The following is a 26,994-nucleotide window of genomic DNA, read 5'->3' as shown; positions in this document are numbered from 1 at the left end:
AAAAATAAAGAACTAAGAGTTGAAAGTAGGGAAAGCTAAAATAGAATATTACACTTTTCCATTATATACCTGGTTGTGCTCTGACTTTAATTTTTATGTATTAAAACTATATATGCACTACTGAATAAAAAACGGAGGGGAAGAAACAAAATCCATATGCCTGCCAGGACAAATGGAATCCATGCGAATATGGGAGCATTTTCTTAAGATGTACTCCTAATTCTACTCTGCTGTGCTTCAGTACACAAAGAAAGTTACCTGGTCTAGTGATGCTGGTTTTGTTTTGTTTTAATTCCCCCAAAATACCATTTGCATAGGTTATCTTGAATCAACCAGCTAAAACAAGATTTAAGAAAAGACCTTTGAAACAATGTTTTTCCAAGATAACATGGTCTAAGAAGGCATTTCAGTAATCTTTAACTAGCTGAAAACAGGTAGATGTGTCCTGAAAGTTCTACATTTATTAAGAGCCAGTTCTTAATAATCCACATAAATGAGTTGGAATCCAGAATCAGAGGGTTCAAGGCTGCCCCAGGAATGCTGAATAGCAATACTGTACCAGGATTTGAGATATTAAATGCATAAACTGTTTTAAAAACTCAAGAGATCGTCATTTAAGGATATTAGCAAAACTTTTCCAGAATAGTTGAATCTCATGCTGCACCACTGTCCAAAACACGTATCTAAATCCTAAAGGCTATCACATTTTAAAGATGCTAAATCAAAAAACTAAATTGAAAATGTTGCTCTAAATGGGGTTAAGAACAAACACTAGTTAGGCTTTTCTGGGCCTATCAGGAAAATGGGATATCCAAGGGCTGGGTAAGAGAAAAGCAACAGTTCATCATAGGAAGTACTTAAGAAGCAAAACCACACTAATAATAAATACAACGAAGTTTTTGTTTTTTAATCAGGCCCCATTTTTTAAAATTATAAGTATTGTTGGGCTTCCCTGGTGGCGCCGTGGTTGAGAGTCCGCCTGCCGATGCAGGGGACACGGGTTTGTGCCCCAGTCCAGGAGGATCCCACATGCCGCGGAGCGGCTGGGCCCGTGAGCCATGGCCACTGAGCCTGCGCGTCCGGAGCCTGTGCTCCACAACGGGAGAGGCCACAGCAATGAGAGGCCCACGTACCGCAAAAAAATAAATAAATAAAAAATTATAAGTATTGTTAATATATGTTTAGCTTTTTTTTCCTAACGAGTGACAGGCTTGTACTTCACATTATTTGCAGAGATGTACACGATATAATCTTTTCCCAAAAATTCCAACTAAGAATTACTAATTAAGAAAAATCACTATGAAATATATACAATGTTTTGTGACTTACAAGTGAGCAGTTAACCAACCTGAGATAAGGAGATGCTTCCCGTTCCACTTTACCATGTTCACTTTTAGAGCAATTCAGTTAGGTGGGATTTTTCTGTCTGGTTACATCACCCAGTAGCAGTACCCGGGGAGTCCTTTATTAAGAGGTTTTTGAAAATATCAACTAATGCTTGTGAACAATAAAATGTAAAAAACTTGAAAAATTTTTTGTTTGCTTTTGAACTGATATGCTGTTGGTGCAATAACAAAAGCCAACAAAACTGCACTTCCAGGAATATTATCTACAACAATATGAAACTACATAAAAGCAAGGCTATTCACTGCAGCATTGCTCATAACCGCAAAATACAGGAAATAAACACTCATGCACAGGACAGTGGCTGAATAAACTAAGGAAGATCTCTATGAATTGATATAAAGTGATTTCAAAGACATAAGGTTAAATGAAAAAAAGCAAAGTACAAAAGAGTATCAAGTATGCTATCTTCTGGGTAAGAAATAAGGGGAAAGAAAAAAATATACATATAGTATCTGCTCATTGTACCTAAAGAAAGAGAAAGTATAAACTAAAAACTGAGACTGGCTACCCTGCAAATGGGAAGAAAAGGGTGGAAGGATGGGAATGGGGTAAAAGGTGTAGTAGGGAGGCAATTCTGGAACCATGTTATTTTTAGTGACTCAAAATTTTATTTACTTTTTAAAAATATTTATTTATTCATTCATTCATTTATTTATTTATGGCTGTGCCGGGTATTAGTTGCAGCATGCAGGATCTCTTAGTTGCAACATGCAACTCTTAGTTGCGGCATGCACGTGGGATCTAGTTCCCCGACCAGCGATCAAACCCGGGCCCCCTGCATTGGGAGCACGGAGTCTTACCCATCGGACCACCAGGGAAGTCCCCAAAATTTTTAAACTAAGAATGAGGGAAGGCAAAAATGCAATTCAAAGAAAAACAAACGAACCTAACTGTATTTCAACTGAATACCATAACCATAAGGGAGAGAGGGGAAGGAAGAGGGAGACTCACTCCAGTGGCTTATAAAGACAGTATTTTGACTTTATATCCTCAGTGCAATGACAAAAAGAGCTATAAACAAATACTGTACCCTAGTTATAGGTTTGCTTTCTCACAGTGACATAGTTTAGCATTCTGAAACCATTTTAAGTGTATTATATGATTCAGCAATCAAATAAATAATTTGTGGATAGTAAGAACCAAGTTTTTCACCGTCATGGAAGGGAATTATAAACATGGAAAGGGAGAAAGCTAGAATGAACCTTGTGGTACTGGAGGCATCAATATGAATAAAAATCAGCTTTTAACATGTTTGTCTATATATATACACACAGGTAAGAATAGATGTCTGTGTATATACACATATGTGCATGTGTGTGCATATGTCTATATTAATGCATGTATGTAGATGCAAGGACACTATACATTTTCTAGCTCTGTCTGCTGAAGCAATGACACATGAGTAGCAATGAGCACACCTAGCACCCAGACCTTGGCTTCTAAAGACCACTCTCCACTAAAAGGAAACAGAGTTCCTTAGAGAAGTGGTTGATTCCAGGTCTGGGACTGGAAAAGTACAAGATGAGCCAGGAAAACTTCTAGTCTCTGGTCCGACATGTAAAGAGCTTGGAAATCATCACTCCCATCCTCACAATGAGAAAAAAGCTGAACAAACTGAAAATCAACAACTCTTCTGAAATCCATCAGACCTGAAGTCACTCGGCAAACTGTTGCCCCAAAATCGGAGACAGGTGAATACAGGGAATCACAGTTTACTGGAAGCTGAAGCCCAGAAGAAGCCCACTACTGGAGCCAGCAACACTTAAACTGTTACTGACAATTGCTCCAGTGTGGACAGAAATAAACTTTAGCATATATAGTCAAATGACTTTCAACAAGGGTACCAAGACCATTCAATGGGGAAAGGACAGTCTTTTCAACAAATGGTGTTGGAAAAATTTAACATCCTCATGCAAAAGACTGAAGTTGGATCCTTACCCTACAGCATGTACAGAATTAACTCAAAATGGATGAGACCTAAATGTAAGAGCTAAAACTATAAAATTCTTAAAAGAAAGCATAAGGGGAAAACTTCATGACATGGAATTTGGCAATGATTTCTTGGATATGATGGCAAAAGAAATAGATAAACTGGACTACATCAAAATAAAAAACTTCTGTGCATCAAAGGACACAATCGACAGTGAAAAGGCAACCCATGGGATAGGAGAAAATATCTGCAAATGATTTACCTGATAAGAGTTTAATATTGAGAATACATAAAGAACTCCTACAACTCAACAACAACAAGAAGTAACCCGACTAAAAACTAGGCAAAGGACTTGAATAGACTTTCCTCCGAAGAAGGCACACAAATGGCCAATAAGCACATGAAGATGCTCAAATCAGTAATAATCAGGGAAATGTAGATCAAAACCACAATGAGATATCACTTCACATCCATCAGAATATTATTTAAAAAATTAAAAAATAGGGAATTCCCTGGCAGTCCAGTGGTTAGGACTCAGTGCTTTCACTGCCATGGCCCAGGTTCAATCCGTGGTTGGGGAACTAAGATCCCGCAAGCCGCGGAGCATGGCCAAAAATAAATTAATTAATTTAATTAAATTTTTAAAAACTTAAAAATAACAAGTGTTGGAGAGGATGTGAAGAAACTGGAACTTTGTGCACTGCTGGTGGGAATGTAAAATGGTGCAATCACTGCAGAAAACAGTATGGTCATACATTCAAAAAATTAAAAACAATTATGATATTATCCAGCAATTCTATTGATACTTCTAAGTATATGTATATCCAAAAGAATTGAAAGCAGGGTCTCAGATATTTGTATACCCATGTTCATAGCAGCATTATTCACAACAGCTGAAAGGTGCAAGCAACCCAAGTTGCTTGATGGCTGAATGGATAAATAAAATGTAGTCTACACATACAACAGAATATTATTCAGCTTTAAAAAGGAAGGAGGGGCTTCCCTGGTGGCGCAGTGGTTGAGAATCTGCCTGCCAATGCAGGGGACACGGGTTCAAGCCCTGGTCTAGGAGGATCCCACATGCTGTGGAGCGGCTGGGCCCGTAAGCCACAACTACTGAGCCTGCGCATCTGGTACCTGTGCTCCGCAACAAGAGAGGCCGCGATAGTGAGTGGCCCCCGCTTGCCGCAACTAGAGAAAGCCCTCGCACAGAAACGAAGACCCAACACAGCCAAAAATAAATATAAAAAAAAATAAAACTTTAAAAAAAAAAAAAAGGAAGGAGGTTCTGACACATGCTACAACATGGATGAAACTTGAAGACACTAAGTGAAATAAGCCAGACATAAAAGGACAAATATTGTACTATTCCACTATTATATGAGGTACTAGAGTAGTCAGATTCAGAGACAGAAAACAGAATGGTGGTTGCCAGGGGCTAGGGAGAGAGAGGATGGGTAGTTATTGTTTAATGGCTATGGTTTCAGTTGGGATGATGAAAAGTTCTGGAGATGGATGGTGGTGATGGTTTCACAACAATGTGAATATACTTAATTCATTTTGAACTGTAGACCTAAAAAATGTTTAATAATGGTAAATTCTATGTTACGTATATTTTACCACAATAAAAAAAATGGACGACACAGTTTTGGGTTCTTTTTGAACTTGTATGTTGCTGGTACGATAATAAAACAAGCAGTTGGGTAGATGCCAAGTATGAAAACAAACTATACATGGGACTTCCCTGGTGGTCCAGTGGGTAAGACTCTGTGCTTCCAATGCAGGGGGCCCGGGTTTGCTCTCTGGTCGGGGAACTAGCTCCCACATGCATGCCACAACTAAGAGTCTGCATGCCACAACTAAAAGATCCCACAACTAAGACCCGGCAGAGCCAAAATAAATAAATATTTTTTTAAAAAAAGAAAACAAACTATACAAAAGCCAGACACTCCTTGTTTGCATTAGTGGCAGAGAAACTTAAAATAATTTAAGTTTCTAATTACTCATAGCCAATAAAAAGTTACTTTCTTTTTTCATTCAGGATTTATTGAGCATATAAGATGCACTCGGCTAGGAAATGGGAATACAACAGTTGTGTTGCTGTGAGCATGCACATACACCCAGAGCCTAAGAGGCCAGGTGGTACTAGTCAGACACAAAATCAGGTGACACACTGATAAAGTTTAGGCATTTTACGATGTATTGAAAAACTTCTAGCTGGAGAGAGAAGGTTCACTCTTGCAGTCCTGACATTTTGCATTCCTAAAGCTGTAATTCTTCTTTACAGAAGCTACTATGGTGCTTTTCCCAACTGTTCTGCATCTATTCCAGAATGGCATTTAAACCATTGTTTTGTCTACTTTCCTACAGGCAACCAGGTTTACTAAATATTATTTGTGGGGCACAAAGCCCCAAGTGTTTGGCTCCACCCCCAAACTACCTTGCAATACTAAACAACATGGTGACAATTTAGTAAATGACTACACAATTACTTTGAACAATAGGGATAAACATCTCTATTTACTTTCACTGAAATTTAATTTAGGAATGAAACAGTTCTGAGGAAGGAAAAAAAGAAGAAAAGCAGAATAATCTTTACTCTGTGGGTTGTAAGTTAAACCTAAGATAGCAACTCTCTTGAGAACTGGTAAGGTCTGTGAAATTCAAAAGGGCTATAGTCTTTAAGTTCTCCCAAAAAATTACAAATCATGTTTTCTGACACCAAACTGATTTGAATCTCCTCCTCCTTTCTTCTTTATGAGCATTTATATTTACCTTCTTACTCACCAGCATCTCCTTTTACCTTCTACTTGTTCCTTTCTCTCTGCCTTTAAACTAAAATGAATTTCCTTAATCTTGAAATATCTTTATTTAACTGAGATGGCCTCCCTTTCAGATATTCTCACCTCTTGTCACTATCACACTTCTGAAATAGACTAATATAGTTTCAAATAGTCCAAATCTGGGTTCTGCAGAACCTGTTCTATCTCTGTTTTACAAAAACCCATGCCCTTTTCTCAGTCATTAATCTTAACTGTGCTATTTACCCTAGTGATTACTACTACCTCCTTTCAAATGTCCCTTTCCTTGGTTCCCACAACTAAAATTTTCCTCCTTGGCCTCCACAGTTAAAAACTCTTCTAAATCTTCTTTTAACTCTCAACCATTCCTTCTGTTCCCTGTAATTCCCTCAACAAGCTTCTTTCCAACCTTCAATTGTGAACATTCCCCAGGGCTCAGTCCTTGGAATCATACTCTTCTATTTATACATTCTTTAAGAGGGCTCAACCATTTTCATACCTCCAACTACAGCCTTTTAAGCTGAATGACTAAAATTTAGATTCAGTTCAAGATCTAGTTCCAAATTTACACCCTCTTACTGGAAATTGCTTGACATGCCTGGCTGTCACTTCAAATTCAACACAAGCTAAGAATTATATATTTTTGGAGGGAGCCTAACAGTTAAACTTTAACCTCTCTTCACTTGGTTAAATTCTACTGTTCCTTCAGCTCAGCCAACGTCTTCTCAGGAAAATATTTCCTGACTCTCTGATTAGCCAAATGTCCACATAGATCTCTTTCAAAGCATTTATTGTAGCTATAATTTTCCATTTACTTTGTGATTCTTTAATGGCTATCTCCTCCACTAGATGGAAAGCCCCATGAGAACAAGGATCATGCCTTTTAGGAGTAGGAGATGAGTGGTATGATAATCTCCATACTCCCAATACCTACCATTAAGTTTCAGACATGTAGTAAATAACAGTTATCCAAAATGTGGCAAATGAATGAACAAAAGCACTCAATTTTTCCTAAGTAATGAGTCTCCCTTCAATCCCATTGCCATCTCCATTGCTACTAGTCCACTGTGGTCCACAGTTCAATTACAAAAGCAGCTTATTCAGTGAGTTCCTTCAGATCTTCCTTACTTCAATCCACACTGCTACAAAAATAATTTCCCCCCCAAAAATAATAATAATTTCCCTAACTAATTTGCCATGCCATTCTCCTACCCAATAATATTCAGTGACTTCCCATTTCCCTCAAAAACGAATCTAAGCTAATGCAGACATTTCACTAAAGAGCTCAATTTGCCAAGAACAACTAATGTCAGCTGCTCAGGGAAGTTCTCCCATTGGCCATGGCATTGAAAAACAATGACTAATTCTTCTCTTTGACTCTCCTTTATTTTAAGTTCCTTGCAGACTTCCACCAGCATTATTACCTTGAAAATGTTACTATTAATTGCATCACAAAGGCCTAACATTAAGTAACCAAGTTTTGCTGGCAAAACATTTACAAACTATCTCTTAGGGTGTTTCTTACAAGTATGATTAATATTATTATTTACAACACTGTTATCAAGTAGAGTTTCAGACAGCTGCATTTTATAAATTTGTCCTTAAATTCCAATGCTCACAGATTCAAAATTCTAAATAAAATTATGGCAAATTAATTTACCTATCTAAAATAACAGATGAACTCTGGTTCAACATTAGGAAAAAAATCTGTTAAAAAAATATAGCCCATTAAGAAACTTCAAGTTTCTTTTTCAAGGGATAGTTTCTGTACAAAATAAAATTTACAAAATATATACCTAAAAATAAGAAAAAAATTCAACTATAATGTGTTATCATGCTATGATACTAAAATCTTTATGAAATAATAGTATGTAATACAATCAAGTGGCTTAGTTTTTCTTATTTAAGTCCAATCATTTAAACTGGGTTTTCTAAAGGTAAGTATAAGACAGATTATTCACATCATTTATAGTAAGAGCCACACAGAACAAAATATTAACAAGCTTTCAAAAGATTCTTTATTTTCAAAACACATATAACACTTCTAAGTAATTTAATCCCATGTCTGCAGAGTTTTATGCATGCTTCAATACAAAGAACTTCCTGAACTGAAAAACTGCATTATTAAAGTTCGAGTACCTCTGAATTAGAAAAAGCATAGACAGAACAAGATGGTGGACGACAGAGACAAGGAAGGCTCAGAGAGATCAGAACAATTATCAGGTCACTAGGAAGCTGCCCTAGTGAAGGAGAGCTACATGATCTCATTGCAGAGGTAGAGGAAGAAGAATCCACTGGATACAGTGAATTTGAAAAATTTCTTCCTGATGACTGAAGTACTACTGGAAAGAAGATACAGACCAATTCTGGAAGATCTCCTTCTTCAAGCTTTTGAGGTATTAGATCCAGCTAAACATGGGTTTCTTTCTAAGGAAGAACTAATTAACTATATGACTGAAGAAGGTCAGCCTTTTTCTCAGGAGGAAATGGAAGAAATGTCTGCTGCAATTGATCCAGAATCAAATTCAATTCATTACAAGGACTATGTAACAATGATGGTGATAGATGAAAATTAAACACTCTAAAGACTTCATTTCTTTCTTTCTTTCCTTCTTTTTTTTTTAATATTTATCTATTTATTTTTGGCTGCACCGGGTCTTAGTTGCAGCATGCGGGATCTAGTTTCCCAACCAGGGGTCGAACCCAAGCCCCCTGCACAGGGAGCGCAGAGTCTTACCCACTGGACCACCAGGGAAGTCTCTCTAAAGACTTCATTTCTAACTGAAAGGATAATTTTGAGAATTGCTTGTCCTTATACATATTCCTGTAAGCACAGCTTTAGTCACATCCAAGTTTTGGTATGTAATATTTTTATTATCATTCAGTTCAAATTATTTTCTAACTCCAATTGTGATTTGTTTTTTGGGGGGTTACTTAGAAGTAGTGTATTTCATAACTTCTAGTTACGTTTTTGTTACTGATTTGTAGCTTAACTACAAGTCAAGAAACACACTTTGTATAATTTTAAAACTTTGAAATTTGTTAAAATTTGCCTTATAGCACAATATGGTCAGTTTTAAAAATGTTCCAAGTGTGCTTGAAAATAATTTATAATTTAAAGTTTTGGAGTATAATGACTATATATCTGCTTGTTGAATCAAATTTGCTGCTCATGTTATTTAAATTTTTTATATCCTTACTAATTTTTTGGGGTGGGTGTCTCCTGGTTCTGAAAGCAGTATCCTCTATCAGTGAATGACAGCAGTATGTTAAATCTCCTATTATGATAGTGAATTTCTCTGTTTTTTCCTTGTAGCTCTGTTGCTCTATATAAGTTGAAGTTAAGTACATACAAATTTAAAACTTCCTGGTAAATTGGACTTGTTGATATGAAGTGCCCTTGTTTATTTCTAGTAACGCTTTTGCTTTCAAGTCTACTATATGTTATTATATAATTTCCTTTTGGTTTATATTTGCACGGTATATCTTTTCCAATTCTTTTACTTTCAACCTTTTTGTACCATTATGTTTTATTTTTTTAATAAATTTTTTAAAATTAAAGAAAAACAATCTTTTAACCTTATATTTATATAGGAATATATTAACAGAAGTGTTCCAAAATTGTATGAAATTCCTGAAATTCTAAGATGCCCTGATACAATGTTATCAGTCCTACTTTAACAATTTATGTCACAGAAATAAGCAGATCTGTTTGCTAATCCCATTATAATGATCTCTCATTAGGTCTTTAATAATAAACATTTTCAGGAGGGAGGGACAAACTGGGAGATTGGGATTCACATATACACATTACTATACAGAAAACATAACTAATAAGAACCTGCAGTATAGCACAGGGAACTCTACTCAGTACTCTGTAATGGCCCATATGGGAAAAGAATCTTAAAAAAAAAAAAAAAAGGTGAATATATGTATATATGTAACTGATTCACTTTGCTGTACACCTGAAATGAACCCATTCTGTAAATCAAGTATACTCCAATAAAAATTTTAAAGAAAGTATTGCTTGTCCTTAATTTCACACTTTATCTTATAATTCCTACATATGCTAATTAATGCCTTGTGACAACAATTTCAAGATACTTTGTTTCTTAAGGTGATCATAACAGTTTAAAACAAATTTATTTAGTATGTCTAGCCTTATGGAGTGACAAATTGTTAATTATTTTTAAACTATTCTTAAAATATTTAAAAAAGAAAAGAAAAGAAAAGAAAAGAAAAAGCATGGGGCTTCCTTGGTGGCACAGTGGTTAAGAGTCTGCCTGCCAATACAGGGGACATGGGTTCGAGCCCTGGTCTGGGAGGATCCCACATGCCACGGAGCAACTGGGCCCGTGGCGCCACAACTACTGAGCCTGCGCTCTAGGGTCTGCAAGTCACAACTATAGAAGCCCGTGCACCCTAGAGCCCGTGCTCCACAAGAGAAGCCACCACAATGAGAAGCCCATGCACTGCAACAAAGAGTGGCTCCCGCTCACCGCCAACTAGAGAAAGCCCGTGCGCAACAGACCCAACACAGCCAAAAAAAAAAAAAAAACAAAACTTAAACGTCCTCTTGGCAAAAAGCAGTCATTACAAATACCAACAACATTTTAACATACAGCCAATCATATTAAATTGACTCTTAGAAAGCTCCAGCTGACAGCCATCTTCTGAATCCAGGAAATATAGTTGCTGCACAGCAAGAATAAACCTATGTCCAGACTTCAGCATGCCAATGGAAGTGATTTATCATCACAAAAGACTGAGCTCTAAATCATCCAGTGGAGAACAAAAGTAATGGAATTTTTTAAAAAGCACACTAAACATACACATCAAAAGGTTGACAACATCCTATACAGGTTATTATTATAACTAAATTATTAAACAACTATTTTGGATGACGGAGGATACTAGCTCAGAGGAACAAACACTCTGCGCTTTTGCTACACTCTACTTGCTACATTCTAATTAATCTAAAAAATGAATCTATTATTATCTCAATATAATCTATAAATCACCATTGCATGGCATCGTTAAACTCAGCAAAAGTTCCAACATGTATCAGTTTGAAATGCCATGCCATGTTGCAGGGTCAGCCATTCAGAAGACGGCTCAATTTCCCAAGCTTGGTATATCTTGAATCATCTGGAATTCCTTTTAGGTTACATAAACTTATAATAATGGAAAGGCCAGATCTAGAAAAAGATGACAGTGAAAATAAACATCTTCAGAAACTGAGGAAAAAAGCAAAGTCTAAGGATTTTGGCTCATCATAGCAGAATGAGCAGACCTGCTTCAGAAAAAGACACTGGTTTTCCCAACCACCTTGAGGAGGAGAAAAAAAAGACTAACACAAAATAAATGCAGTTGTTTTTGACTAAGATACAATTTCTCTTTTCTTTCTTTTTTTTTTTAAAGTTCTGGCAGTAGGAGAGTGTTTTGTTTTTATTAAGCACAAGAAAAGCTATGAACTAAAACTGACTTGGAATACAATTTTTTCATATAGCTTACAGTAAATGTTTAAAACGTATTTATGTGATAAAGCAAGTAGAGCAAAATGTTAATGGTAAAATTTTAGTGGTCGGGTATATGGGTGATCAATGTATGATTTTTTAAAACTGTTCTGTACCTTTGAAATTTTCCATAATAAAATGAGGGGTAAAACTAAATCTACCTCTTAGAGTAACAGTGGTGATTAAATAAGATTATGTATACAAGCACATAGCAGTTGCCCAATAAATGTTAATCTACTTCCTCATCTCTTTTGAACAAAGTCACTTATCCAAAGAATGAGCTGCCACAGAACTCAAGAACTTCAGGTTCTAGCAATATATATGTTCAGAACTTGAAAAGTCTTCAACAATAAACATGAAGTTCTTTCAAAGGCATAGATGAACTCAGGAGAAAGAGGAATCCCCTAGGTGCCAGGAAAAGGAGGGAGGGAGGATTAAAAACCATGGCACCAGAAGCAGAGGAAGGAAGAAGGGGGACTGTTCCATTAACCTAGGGCTTGGGGCTTAATGCCAGGCATAGGACACAAGGTCTTGACCCTTAGCAAGTATAAAACTGGAACTGAGATCACTACACAAGGCTGAAACTGCTTCCATACTTTAAATCAAAGAGATCATAACACTGAAAACTGATCACATGGAAGTATTTCCACACATTTAGAGCAAAGAAAAATCTGATTGCTTGTAAACAACTGTCATCTTCCTAGAGAAAATGTGAAGGAACATAACTGCTTGATATGACAAATAAAAGGCTGGCACATGAACTTGATCTGACTTGCCCAGATAACTGTGATACAACTTGCTAGTTGTCTTGCTAGCATTTTGTGCTCCCCTTTTCACAGTGGGGAGCTGTCACTAGGAGCGCATTACCCAGTCCCGTGTATTTAGGTGCTGCATGTGAAGAGTTCTCGACTGTGGAATGTGAACAAAAGAGTTGGTCACCTTGAGGCCAGGGCTTTTAAGAACTTGTGCTTGGGGGACTTCCCTGCTGGTGGCAGTGGTTAAGAATCCGCCTGCCAATGCAGGGAACACGGGTTCGAGCCCTGGTCCAGGAAGATCCCACATGCCGCGAAGCAGCTAAGCCCATGAGCCACAACTACTGAAACCCACGTGCCTAGAGCCCGTGCTCCACTACAAGAGAAGCCACCGCAATGAGAAATGAAAAGCCCGAGCACCGCAGTGAAGAGTAGCCCCCGCTCGCCACAACTAGAGAAAGCTCACATGCACCATCGAACACCCAACGCAGCCAAAAATAAAAAAAAAAGTACTTGTGGTTGAATTTTATGGTATGTGAATTATATGGAAGGAAGGGTAATAAGGACTTAAAAAAAAAAAAAGAAAAAGCAGCAGGCAGGGTTTCTAATTCTCTTGTCTGCCTGAAAGCAGAAGACTCTAAAGTCCTAGGAAATAGGACCACAAGCTGGGAGGAACCAGGGTTTCCCATCACCAGATGGCTGGCAGTCTTCCACAACTTCTCTTGCGCTAAGCCACTGGTAGTTTTGGGTTTGGTATGGCAGTTAGTTTTGCCCTAAATAATACATTAAGGAAATCTTTTATCTTCTAAGTTCGTGAAAGGCTTGGCTCAACCCAGTTACAAACAAGCCGACCTTGGCACAAAATGAAATTATACCTGTGGAACTCTCATACTAAGATAGTTTAGTCAACATGAGCAATGGGGGAAAAAAGCTCTTTATCTTAATTAAAAAAAAAAAGTTAAACGGGTAACACATACATACACCTCAAATATTTTTTTAAAAAATCAAAAATATAGGGAATTCCCTGGTCATCAGTGGTTAGGACTCGGCACTTCCACTGCCGTGGGCCTGGGTTCAATCCCTGGTTGGGGAACTACGATCCCACAAGCCGCATGGTGCAGCCAAAAAGAAAAAAAATCAAAAATATTAAGAATAGAGTGGAAAGTTTCCCACCCATTTTTATCCTCCATTAGCCTTAATTTCTTCTGTACCCTTCTGGAGCATTCTAATGCAAATACAAGCAAATATTAATAAATATTATTATTTTTCCCCTTTGATTGTAAAAAAGGTAGTATACTATACAAAGTGGTAACTTTACTTTCTTAATTTAGTCACAGATCTTGGAGCTCTTTCCATACCTGACATAAAGAGTTTCTTTTCCACAGTAATACAATAGTTCATTGCATTGATGTACAATAAATTTATTTAATCACTTCCTTATTGAAGGGTGTTAGGTTGCTTCCAATTGTTTGCTATTACCAAAAAAAAAAAAACTTCAATTAAATACCTCCTACACACTGATCATACTGTTATGTATAAATTTTCAGAAGTAGGATTGTTACCTCAAAAGACAGATATATACATTTGCAATTTTAATAAATAATGCTTAATCTCCTTTTCTAACAAATTCTTCTATTCATTTCCATTTGATAGGTCAGAAGTTAAACTTCAAGGGATAGTGATTTCTACTTCTGCTCACAAAGTTATTAATTACCACAGAAATTGCCCCCGTAGTAATTAACAACTAGACAAAATATATGAAATAATTTTCAGTAACTGGACAACAGGCAGCATAAGCCTATGATCCCTGAGAGAAGTGAAACAATGTGAGCCTGACGATCACCCCATCTTACTGCCAGGAGGTGGTTTCTAGGCTGCAGCACAGGGAGGAGGAACCCAAACAGACTCTAGTGTACTTGCTGAGTAGAGGAGAGAAATCAAAGTTCAGGGGATCCAAGGCGGCCAGAATTTGCAAGACAGAGAGAGTAATGGAAAGGAGAGCTGTACAAAGAACACAGGAGATCTTCAGAGGAATCGCCCTGAGTCAAGTCCTATCCTATGTGTATGCAGTGCGAAACGAAACACTGAAAAGCAAATACGTCAAATAATTCTTGAAGCTCACAAGGCAGGGAGTAGTTCATTCCCACCAACCAGAAAGGAGAGACCTCACATAACTTGGGACATTGGGTAGAGTCCCAGAAGAGTCACATCTCAGCAGTAGAATTAAAGTAGACATAGACTAAAGGCTGCTCTGGACTTGCCCTAACAAAGTTTAAAAGCAAGCCTCAAAAGGATCAAACTGATCTCCATGTAACCTGTGTGCCAGACAAAATCTAACACTCTTTAAGGGAATTCGACCAAATTCAGCAAAGACGTAAAATGCACAATGACCAACACCCAATAAAAAAAATCACCACACGTGCAAAGAAGTAGGAATGTGACCACCAGAAGAAAAATTAATCAGTGGAAAAAGACCAAGAAATGACAGATGATGGAATTAGCAGATGAGGACCTTTTTAAAACAGCTATTACAAATGCATTCAAGGTTGTAAAGGAAAATATGAACATAACGAAGAGAGAAATGGAATATATATGTAAGATCCAAATCAAACTTCTACAGATGAAAAATAGAGTATCTAAAACAAAAGATATACTGGACAGATGGCACTAACAGCAGACTGGAAACCACAGAAGAAAAGACCTATGAACCTAAAAATACAACAATAGTAATAATCCAAAATGAAACAGAGGGGAAAAAAAAAAACCCAACCCCACTGTTGGTGGGGAGAGGAGGGTGAAGAAAAGAGCCTCATGACTGTGAGACGATAGCAAGCAATTTAACCTGTGTAAGATTAGCGCCCAGGAGAGGAGAACAGAAAAATTATTTTAAGAAATAGGGGCACACAGTATGTGTTCAAATATTTGTTGGCAGATTTAAATAAAAATGGGCTATAAAAATACATTCAAAAATATGAAAATATATCATTTATGTAAATGTGAAAATTATCAGAGAAGCAATGTGGTAGCACGGAAAAACAGAGGCTCTAAATTTAAAAAGGCTTGAGTTGGCGTCTAAGCTCTGTTTCTTAATACTTACAAGACTTGGCCAAATCACAATCCATCTGATTCTTGTGGTTTTTCTGTCTGTAAAATACGGCTGATATCTGTCCTATCTACCACATACCATTATCAAGAACTGCAAACGAGATTTAAAGGGTTCCATAAACTAAATGTTAACTAGCAACTTAACTCAGAGTAACTAAATATTTAGGGAGAAGGTTGTTAGGTCAATACTCAAGTTTTAAAAAGCAAGTATATTTGGTGAGTTCTTCCCTGACATTTATACCTGGTTCCACATTTCCCCTATTGTAAGAGAGGTAAGAAAAATTTTTCAGAATACATTATTTTTTAAGAAACAAAACTCTCATGTCACCTTTTTTTAATGCCAAATAATCATCTTGCTTATTAATTAACCCCTACAGTGAGCGCTCAGTAAATATTTCACAAATGAATGAGTAAAAATATAAAACAATCTACAATGGTTCTCTTCTTTTGGTCCTAGGGGCAGATAAGCCAAATGAGAAGCTGGGGAAAAAATTTCAGGAAGACTCCCAAGGTGAAAGCCCTACACTACAATGACTAAATTTCTCCTGTCTCTAGAGTTTAAGATGATACAAAAGGAAACAATGATATTGCTACAGAAGCATATACTGCTTACTCAAAATCTGAGCAAGATGAACAACAGACTGAACCATGTGAAACTGCTTTTTATAAATCAAATATGATCAAATATTAGTAATTCTTATGGTTCCGTCTGCTAGTAAAAACAAGCCAGAAAACAATGCTTAAAGGAGAACTGGTAGAGGGTAGGGGCAGTGGACTGTGCAAAGGGAAAGGTAATGAGCAACAGTCTGGGGCAGAAACTTCTCAAATCACTGAATATAAAATCTCTGCCAACAAAATATTTATAAAAACTCAACAGCTGTAACTGGCACTCTCTGGAAGCCAATACCATTAAACGACTTGGGGGAAAGGTAGCGATCAGTAGGATATCATGTAGGGAGCTAGTGGGAAGCAGAGCTGGAGAATGGAGAAGCAGCGTGAGACCATGGACTAAAGAATGTGAATTTGTTTCCAAAAGAGGAAGGGAACCATACCAATCTCATCTGACTTCCGCTTTCACTGCTCTAATTTCTCCTGTTTCAGATGATACTTTCAAGTTGAAAATCAATATACAATCGTATAAATTCTTGAAACTTCTTACAATGATTTAAAAGAAAACCAACAACTCTACACACTAAAAGCTTTTATCTATACACACGTCAGTCAGGTACTAACCTAGCAAATCAGAGTTTGAATAAGAGATTGTGGATTTTTTTTTGCTACACCATGTGGCATGTGGGATCTTAGTTCGACCAGGGATTGAACCCATGCCCCCTGCATTGGAAGTGCGAAGTCTTAACCACTGGACCCCAGGGAAGTCCCGAGATTGTGGAATTTTGCCTATTTCAAAACTATTCAAAACTAACTCTACTACCTAATTACCTCAGAAAGAAGGCTTAAATACTGAGAATATTTTGTGCTGTCCTTAATGTATGATTAATTTATGTATTTATACCTCAATATAGACTGTTTCATAGGCCAGAAAACGTTCCCACCTTAGCAACATAGAAGTCCTTACATATTACTTTCCCTCTGAAAAGTTGCCAGCTTTCAGGAAAGTTTAAGTGATTTTTATATTTATCTGGTTTTACAAAGGGCAAAAAGATAACAATCAATGCCTTCTGTTTCTCAGCTGATAAAAGTTACTTAGTCATTCCATTCTACAGAGGGAGGATGTTTTAAGCAACACAGTCTTCAGAAATAGAAGAACTAATTTTTTCCCTCTTATATCAAAGAACAGAGATTTCCTTTGTCTGATAGGCAGTTTATTCCAAATTTAGGCATCATTTAGGCCAAGAGAATGAAAGAACATTTGGTAGAACTGAATTCCTTTACCCAGAGAATTCAGTCCTTTGCACTCCACAACCTCAAAGTGTACACATTTTAAATACCTGGTAAAGACTCTATAAAAAGTTTTTTTTAAAATACTACCTGCATTATTTGTTTTTTAATAAATTTTTATTTATTTATTTATTTTTATTTTTGGCTGCCTTGGGTCTTTGTTGCTGCGCTCGGGCTTTTCTCTAGTTGCGGTGAGCGGGGGCTACTCTTCGTTGCAGTTCCCGGGCTTCTCATTGGGTGGTTTCTCTTGTTGCAGAGCACGGGCTCTAGGCACGCGGACTTCACTAGTTGTGGCACTCGGGCTCAGCAGTTGTGGCTCGCAGGCTCTAGAGCGCAGGCTCAGTAGTTGTGGTGCGTGGGCTTAGTTGCTCCGCAACATGTGGGACCTTTCCGGACCAGGGCTCGAACCCGTGTCCCCTGCACTGGCAGGCGGATTCTTAACCACTGCGCCACCAGGGAAGTCCTATAAAAAGTTTTTGACCTTACTACTCTTCAAGTTCAACTACAGCTTTCTTGAAGAAGCCTTGGAAGGATTATAATAAAAGGTGTGGCACATTACAATTTACTTCAGATTTCTCTTAAGACAGTGAACATAAAGCCATATCTTGAAGGACATCATCTGCAATAACAAAGGGCAGAAAGACCACTGATGGGCAACTGCAATTTGATGGATGCTCTATATATTTAAATTTTTTTCATCCTCTTCATAACCCTGTGGGAGTGGTTTCATACCTCAACTTTACACATAAGAAAAGTGAAGGCTGAAGAGATAAATCTGTCCAAGGTCACAGTAAGTGGTAAGTGAGCTAGGATTTGAATCCAGGACTGCAGTTCCAGAGCCCACTCTTTACCACTCACCACACTGCTCCTCCTATGATGAGCTCCACATGACTACAGGACCTTATCTCTGCTGATTATTTCATGTGCAACAAGTATGCGCAGTAGATGGCATTAATTAACAAATGGCAGACTTTGTGCATGATTAAAACTCTCCATTACATTCCCTTCTCCCTCCTTGAAGTTTTTGTTCACTTTATGGTGTTTATCACATTACGGAGCTGATTTGGCCAGCATAGGAACTTTGGGAATTCTGTTAAGTGACTTGCAGTCTGTCTTTCTATGTTAACTTAAATTACAAATGAAACCTTCCTAGACATCAGAGCATTTTCTTTAAACATGATTTTTTTCTTTCATTTTTTTTTTGGTAACTCTGCATTTGAATTGACTTATAACATACACACATTCTCCTGGTTAATTTCTCTCACATATCATTTCACTTCACTGTTTATCTTCCTTATGATTTTAACTATACATCACATTTGTTATTTTTTTTTTAAAGGAACACAAAAATGTTTTAAGAGTTTGTTCTTTGTTCTGTTTTACAAGGATGCAGATCGAGGAATTCAACCAAGTACCCGTTTTCACTATGACTCCCCTGTATAGAGTTATAATGTTATTCAAGGCTTCAATAGGAGAATTGATAGGTACTGTAAACACCACGCAGTCGATCTAACATAATATTCTAATTTCAGTAAAATTATTTAAACTGAATGAAAATACATGTCTGGTTCTCTTAATTCGTTGTTTTCAGATTCCAGTCCACACTCTTGTCCCTCCATACTCTATTTTAATGCAGATACAAGGGTTAGTACTGGCACAGTTCTGAGGGCCATCACTTGACATTCTTTCTTAAGTTTTAAATATATCTAACTCAATCAAATAAAGATGAGTCACTTGCTGGCTTCCAGTTTTATGAGTTCAGCTCCTCTTAATCTGAAGGAGCTACTGTACCCCTTTACAACTCATAAAGTCGGCATGAGGAAAATGACATCCATCTATTAACCAGGCATTTTAAGGTGGCTAAATTAAGAATTTCATGATATGAACATCAATTTAAGACTGAAAAGCAGTGAAGAGTTTTTTTCTGATTCTCCCAACGATTTCCTCTACCATATGCGCATAGCATTTAATTTCTCCTTCTCTTATGGTACTTACTACTTTATAACTTGTATTATAGTTTTAATAAAGATACCTTTTTCTTCTTCCAGATCAGTGCTGTCCAACAGAAATATAATGGAAGCCACATATATTATTTTATGTCTTCTAATAGTCACATTAAAAAATAAAAAGTAAAACTGGCTTTAATAATGTTTTTAACCCAATATATCCAAAATATTATCATTCAAACATGTAATCAATATAAAAACTGAGACGGGAATTCCCTGGCAGTACAGTGGTTGGGACGCTGTGCTTTCACTGTTGAGGTCCCGGTTTCGATTGCTGGTGGCGGAACTAGGATCCTGCAAGCTGTGCAGCGCACCCCTACCCCCCCCAAAAAATTGAGATAGTTTACCTTCCTGTGTGTTCTAAGTCTTTAAAATCAAGTGTGCATTTCACACTTACAGCACATCTCAACTCAGACTACTCATATTTCAACTGCTCAGTAGCAACATATATAGCTGGTGACTACCACAGGCACAGGGGGAGGGGGAAAGAGCCATTTTACAGTTGGACAGACTTGCTTTCAAATATCAATTCCACTACTTACTGGCCCTGAGGGAGTTCCCTCATTTAAAAAATAGTAATAATTAAAATAATACTAATGATATATCTCTCATAGGATTAAATGAGATATAACACCTAGAGAACATCTGGTCCCTTAGGGCAGGGCACACAAAAAGCCCTCGATAAATGCTAGCTATAATCAATATTTGTAACCTTTAACACTAAGCACAGTGTCTTGTACACAGTATTTATTCAATAAATGTTTGCTGAAGGAAGAAAAATTAATTTGCATGACATCCTACAAGCCATTTTAACTGCTTCTTTTTAAAATACTACATACATTTCTCATATAAGCAGGAGAAGTTTTTTGGGAGGATTGTTGCTGATGAAATTTGTTTTGAATACATTAGGAGAAACGTATCATCTTATCTCTTGGACTGATCGAGTATTTTATTTTCTTCCAAAGAGCAATGAAATTATTCAGCAACTACATACTGTAAAGCAGTCTTATCAAGAGGCTTCTTAAAAAGTTCCTTCCATAAGTGACAGTGCTATTTTACAGGTAACTCACTTATCTGGGGGAATATTTTTATCTCAGGGATAAAAACACATTCCATTTCTGGGCTTTAGTTGGAGAATAAGACAGTGGTGTATGCAAGACCCTTTATAACCTGGACTCTGAAAAAATTCGCAAACTCTCTACTTCAGTACAGTCAGTACAGCCCCCTTAATTTCTCAAAGCATCTTCCCTTTTCACTTGTGCTTATGATTGCCTTGCAATGTTTTGTATTTCTACAGATGACAGAATCACAAAGTACCAGAGCTGGAAGGATCTTAAGCGATAATCCACTCTTAGAATGTTCCAAAGCATGTACCATAGGTGATAAGCAAGATGATTTCTGGTGGTATGTGTTAGTACTGCCTACTTTAATGGTAACATATTTTGTTTAACATAAAAAAGAAAAATACAACTAGCACATCAAACTCAAGAACTCATGTGTATCTTCACTTACAACAGGGCTAAACTGTCCCTACTTAAGGGTAAAAAAAAAGTGATAAGATTTTTAAGCCAAGAGTAGCAGAGCGGAGTTCCATCCAAGTCTAAATCCTAATTTTGTGCTCTTTTCATCGCCCTAAAGAATTTACTTGTCTGTGTGACACCAAGTGATGAACACTCTCTTATATAACTGTTTCTTGAGCACAATCCCATTTATCAAACCAACTGTAAGCAATGGTAGTGTCTTAAAGTACTAGTGTTCTTCCACAATGATAAGTGCATAATAGGGGATCAATAATGCCTTGAGGGGCTTCCCCGGTGGCGCAGTGGTTGAGAGTCCGCCTGCGGATGCAGGGGACACGGGTTCGTGCCCCGGTCCGGGAAGATCCCACATGCCGCGAGGCGGCTGGGCCCGTGAGCCATGGCCGCTGAGCCTGCGTGTCTGGAGCCTGTGCTCCGCAACGGGAGAGGCCACAGCAGTGAGAGGCCCGCGTACCGCAAAAAATAAAAAATAAAAAATAAAATAATGCCTTGATTATGTGGTTAGACTGCTTCCAACCACTGAGAGTCAGCATAGGAGGAAATTCCATATTGGCTCAAACAAAACAATCATAATGTATCCTAAAGCCAAACGATGTTTGGATTAACTGCTGTTTGCATTATCCATTTCACTATTTCACCCGTGAATGAATAAGGAACCAGGAGATGTCACATATATAAATCCTAGAAACTATAAAATACATACATACAGGAATATACACAGGAAACAACTGATAAAGGTTAAATAATAGGAATCTTAGAAATTGTAAATTGTACTATTTCCCAAGCCTCTCATTTAACACATGAGGAAACTGAGACTCGAGTGGTAAACTGACTTGCTCACAGTCATAGAATTAGTTAATGGCAGTGCCAGCTCTAGTCCTAGTTTACTCTTTGTGGTGTTCCATTGATTCAATACAAATAGTAGGGGAATATATCTAAATTCTTCCATTATACCAGTACAAATTCTGCTTAAGGTGAAATGGGATCTGAAAATCTTTTCATGAAGCAGAAACTCTACTTGTAATGGACTCAGACTAGTAATTAAATTAGCTTTGTCTAATAATGCCAGTCTGTCCACCTGAGAAATCGACAATACTCCAATGCAAAGATGCTGCTCCTACCCAGTTGTTCTTGGTAGTGAAGAAAAGAAGATTCTAATTCCAGGTGACTCTTCTCCTTTTGTGTGCACTTATGAACCCCTGGTGTTCTCAACAGCCACATACTAATTTCCCTAGCTGCAACCATCCATGGCAGATTAGAAAGAATACAATCTTTGAAGTCAAAGAGAACTTGCTGAATACCACCCCTACAACTTAGGATATAACACTGGACAAATTACTTCATCTATCTGAGCCTGTTTCTCAACTAAGATAATAACACTATTCACCTCACAGGATAAATGCGATAATACGGACATTATGGCATACTATCTTAGGATACGTACAGTTAAGAGAAAGGCTAAGAATAGAATAAGAAAATGTTCACCTATGAGTTTGAAAGTAAGTTTGTAATGTTGAAATATTAATTCCTGTTCAATATGTAAAATAGGCCATCTAAAATAAATATTTACAAAGCATTCACTCTGTGCATAGTTTAGAGATAGTGGTCACAAATTTATAACCTGAAACTGATATATCAAGACAAAGTACCAAGAAATTCAGAAAAAATACTCACAATGCTTTCAAATACTAAAAAATAACAATTAGATTCTGGTTTTTTTTTTAAGTCCTTATCAGAGACTCACACTGAAGTATTTATAACAGAAATGACAGTGTTTGGAACTTGCTTTAAAATATACATTCTCCTAACCCGTGTGATTAAAAAAAAAAAGTGAGGATAGCTGAAGCTGTGTGATGCGTATGTGGGGAGTCATCATACCATTCTATTTGTGTTTATGTTTGAAATTTTCCATATTAGAAAGTTTTTTGTTTCTTTTTTTAAATCAAACAAAAAAAAAACAACCTAAGAAAAACTATGCACATCACTAATAAACTTCTAAAGAAACAACATCTCCATCTGCAACTTCTAAACACAAGATACTATTGGTCGAGACTTCCCTGGTGGCACAGTGGTTAAGAATCTGCCTGCCAATGCAGGGGACACAGGTTTGAGCCCTGGTCCAGGAAGATCCCACATGCCGCGGAGCAACTAAGCCCGTGCGCCACAACTACTGAGCATGTGCGCCACAACTACTGAAGACCACACACCTAAAGCCCGTGCTCTGCAACAACATAAGCCACCACAATGAGATGTCCGTGCACCACAACGAAGAGTAGCTCCCGCTGGCCGCAACTACAGAAAGCCCGCATGAAGCAACGAACACCCAACACAGCCAAAAATAAATAAATAAATCTATTTTTTAAAAAAATGAAAAAGATACTGTTGGTCATTTCAGCCAAAAATATATAAACTATTTTAAAATTACTCTCAACATAAAGCATGTCTTATCTCTTTATCAAATACTAGACAGTAATACTTTGGGTATTACTTCTCCACCTGGTAGAACAGCCCAGGATGTATTTTTCCTTTTTACCCTTATACCTTCTAGTTATATATTCTTATGACTAGAACTACTACTAACTACATATACATACACACACACGTAACCAGGACTACTATCCATCATTACTGCTAATATACCCACTATGTAACAGGGGACTCGCTGGGTATACTTCACCTTTTAAAAAGTATGACTCAGCTGACAGAGTTAAAAAAAGAATCCCCCACAACATATAACCTTAAAATAGTGGCCAAAAGGAGAAAAAGCTGTGAACTAATCTTAGTCTATGTACAGTTTCAATATAGTTCACACATAAAATTTTAATTTGGTGGCATATGATGCATTAGACAAACGGAAAGTATCCACTGAAATTATTTAAAGGTAAGTATAAATACCTTCATATAGATTCTCTAAGTGAATTAGTACATAACTTTGAACACTAAAGAGAACCTTAAAATATCTGAACTTAAGACTTAACCTACCCACGTTGTTTCAAAATAAAAATGTGGTTTACTATACTACCATTTAAATACTCACATGCTTTGTCTTTTCATAATTCTAATAGCAAGAACACAGAGAACAATCTTCCCCAAATATGTATCCAAAGGGATAAAGAAGCACAAATGTCTACTTTCCTATCAAACTGTCCTACTTACCAAAAAGCACATACAAAACATATTCCACACTTTCACTTCAAATGTGCCTAGCTAGTTTACTTTTTTAATCGTTATGCTCTTTCAAACACATAATTGAGATTTAACTAATTCTCTGAGTGGAATAAAATTTCATTTTGCTGTCTTTAAAGGAAAAAAAGAAGTAGTTTAAAAATAGCTCCACCTCCTAAAGAATACACACAGCTGTTCATGATACTATTCTTTCAATTTTTATGTATATAAAATTGGAGGAAAATTAATTAAATTGGAAATTTGGAAACCCCTGCCCCCCCCCAAACTGCCTCTTCCAATTTACATGACACCTTTTCTTTCTCTAGAGCATAAAACGGGCTCCATTAGCTTACTCACCTTCAATCAGTCAACACTATTCACTGAGTCTCAGCACTGAATTAGGTACTCTGAAAAGTTACAAAGGAAATACAGGACCTAGTAACTACCTTCAAAGAGTTTAAATCCCTATAAAGGAAGAAAAATGTAGTTACCAAAAGAATACCCTTGCTGAGAATCTTACAGTCAAAGGTGGAGCAGGGACTACATTTTCAGGCCAGGATCTTTATACTAACTAATGCAAGAAAGATAGTACCTACCAAATTAAAAAGACTCCAAAAGTGGTCAAAGCTAAGTTATTTACAGATTATATATGCTGCTACACACTTCTACATGCATGACAAAGGAAGACTGCTCCTGTGAGTGACTGTTTCCAAATGTCCCTAATGCACGTAAGGAGACATGTATTCCTTAAATGGGTCACTTTTTGCCACTTTCGCTAATAACATCCTGTTTCTACCACAAACTGCTTAACCAAATGTTTGGCCTTCAATATTAGGATCCTAGTTTGAGAGAACAGCATCTATTATATATCCTCGAAGGCCAAATAGAAAATTTCAGGAAGCCTGACAGAATTAAGAATCATAGCTGTTATCGACTAGAGGAGTAGTTGCAGAATAAAGAATAACAAGGGATTATCTTCCTAGTTTTCAAATTGTAGATAAGTCATCTAAGGCCCCACATTTCTGGTGGCTCTAGAAATTTCCCTTCTCGCTGTCTCCTGAGCATGTATATCTTTTCCTCCTGTGAATTACTCTGTGTGGAATACCAGAGCAAATATCACAGGGGGATGAGGGGGAAAAAACCTGCCAAGACTAGCATTTTTCAACAAGCCAGTGGTTTTCCTATGACCATGAACACCTTAGAAAATTCTCTTAACAACTTCCCAAATAAAATTGTATCCAGCGGTGGCTTTATTCTACCTGTCAACCTTTGGGCCTAATTCTATACACCTAAACCTTACAAAAAAAGTATCCCTACCAAATTTGCTCCCAAACTTTGGTAACTGTCAAAAATGCACTTAAGTCTGCAGCATTAAATCCAGAGAAGAAATTCTCTGTTACTTAACTGAATCACATCAAACAACATCAAACCTAGACTGCATTAAAAGGTACTGTTAAAATCATATTCAGACGTCAGAAAGGCAAAGACCCCACAATCCATCTTCAAATACTGCCCCAACTTTTCAAGCTCTGGGACTCTAAATCACTTGAAGTAACAGCTTACACTTGAGATTCATTACAAATTGACCAAAAGAAATGAAGAAGAAAAAGAAGGGGAAAAAAAAGCATATATTACTTTCAGCAGCTGGTAAATAATAGGAATTTTTGAATTACAAAAGAATAGGGTAAAGACAGTAAATTCGGTTGCTGTCTACAATACACATCAGAATAGAACCAGTTACCTAAACAAACATTATCTACTGCCAATAAACAGCTGGGCATTCTTTAACAGCTGAAGTACGCCAACCATTTTTCATGTTTAAAAGGGTTGCTACAAATTATCCAAGTCGAAACGGATGGCAAAATCCTAAACAGGTTTTCACCGAGGAGCCACCGCGCTTACAGCATCACACAAAAGACCGGAGCAAATATAAACACGCTCTGGGCCTTCGCCGACTGCAGCCGGGAGCTGGGGTCTGCGTCCCAGACCCCCGCACCCAGAGGTAATGAAAGGTGGGGGTGGGGTCCCCTTCTTGGAATGCGCCGGGGAGCGAGGGGCAGAGAGGGAAGGAGCGAGCGCAGCTCAGAGGAAGAGAGAGAGGCAGCAGACCGTCGTCAGCGGCTTCCAAGGCCGGCGACACCCTCGGGCCCGCAGCAGGCCTGGACCTCCCGGCCCCGTCCTGCCTCCTCACCTCCCTCACGTCCTGCAAGCACTCCAGCACCGCCAGGTTGTTGCTCCAGGTATGCTTGGGACACACACGGGTCACGTCCTCCCTGCAGGACTCTTCCTCCGCCAGCTTCCAGCCCCCGCCAGCCCCGCCAGGCCCTGATCCGCCCCGCCGGGCCGGAGACCCACCCGCCGGGAAAGGCGGCTGCGGCTGCTGAGGCGGTTGTTGCTGCTGCTGCTGCTGCTGCTGCAACTGAGATGACTGAGGCAGCTGGAGCTGACCCCCTAGAGCGCCGCCTCCAGGTTGCCCTCCGAGGGGCAGAAGGTTGGCCCCCGGGCCCTGGCCTGGGCTGTGGCCTCCCTGGCCCTGGAGTTTGTCGGCCCCGGCCGCCGCGAGCAGCAGTAGCTGCAGCGCCGCCGACAAGCGGAACATCCTCCGTACACGTCCACACGCCGCCATCTTGAGTCCGCGGCGAGCTCGACGCACCCGCCGGCGCAGCGTATTTAAATGAGGGGGCGGGGAGTCGGGCGGGGCCCGGCGGGGTCCATCCGATCCCTTCTCCTGCCGGCGCAGACCCGCCAGCTGGGAGCAAAGCCCGGGAGTGGCCGAGCTCCGAATGGCCCACGCCCCGGACCTCGGCGGGCGGGAAAGCTGCGCTCTTTGCCGGGGGCGTTCCTGGTGCGCCTTAAGATATCTGGGTAGGGCAGC

General features: G+C 38.3%; 1 protein-coding gene across 2 annotated transcripts in view; it reads right to left on the bottom strand.

Moving 5' to 3' along the window:
- Positions 1–26,762, bottom strand: part of GLG1 (golgi glycoprotein 1) — a 143,838-nt gene extending 117,076 nt beyond the window's left edge. For both annotated transcript variants that reach the window (XR_004523460.2, XM_033845718.2), the window contains exon 1: positions 26,311–26,762. Coding sequence is in view for 1 of the 2 variants with exons in the window: in XM_033845718.2 (XP_033701609.1) it covers positions 26,311–26,745 (435 nt within the window). In the remaining variant the exon portion in view is untranslated. The remainder of the gene's footprint in view (positions 1–26,310) is intronic.
- Between the last annotated feature and the right edge of the window lie 232 nt (positions 26,763–26,994).

Source organism: Tursiops truncatus, chromosome 19 (assembly GCF_011762595.2).
Source record: "Tursiops truncatus isolate mTurTru1 chromosome 19, mTurTru1.mat.Y, whole genome shotgun sequence".
In the NCBI taxonomy this organism is placed as follows: Eukaryota; Metazoa; Chordata; class Mammalia; order Artiodactyla; family Delphinidae; genus Tursiops; species Tursiops truncatus.
This window is presented reverse-complemented; position numbering and strand designations above follow the sequence as displayed.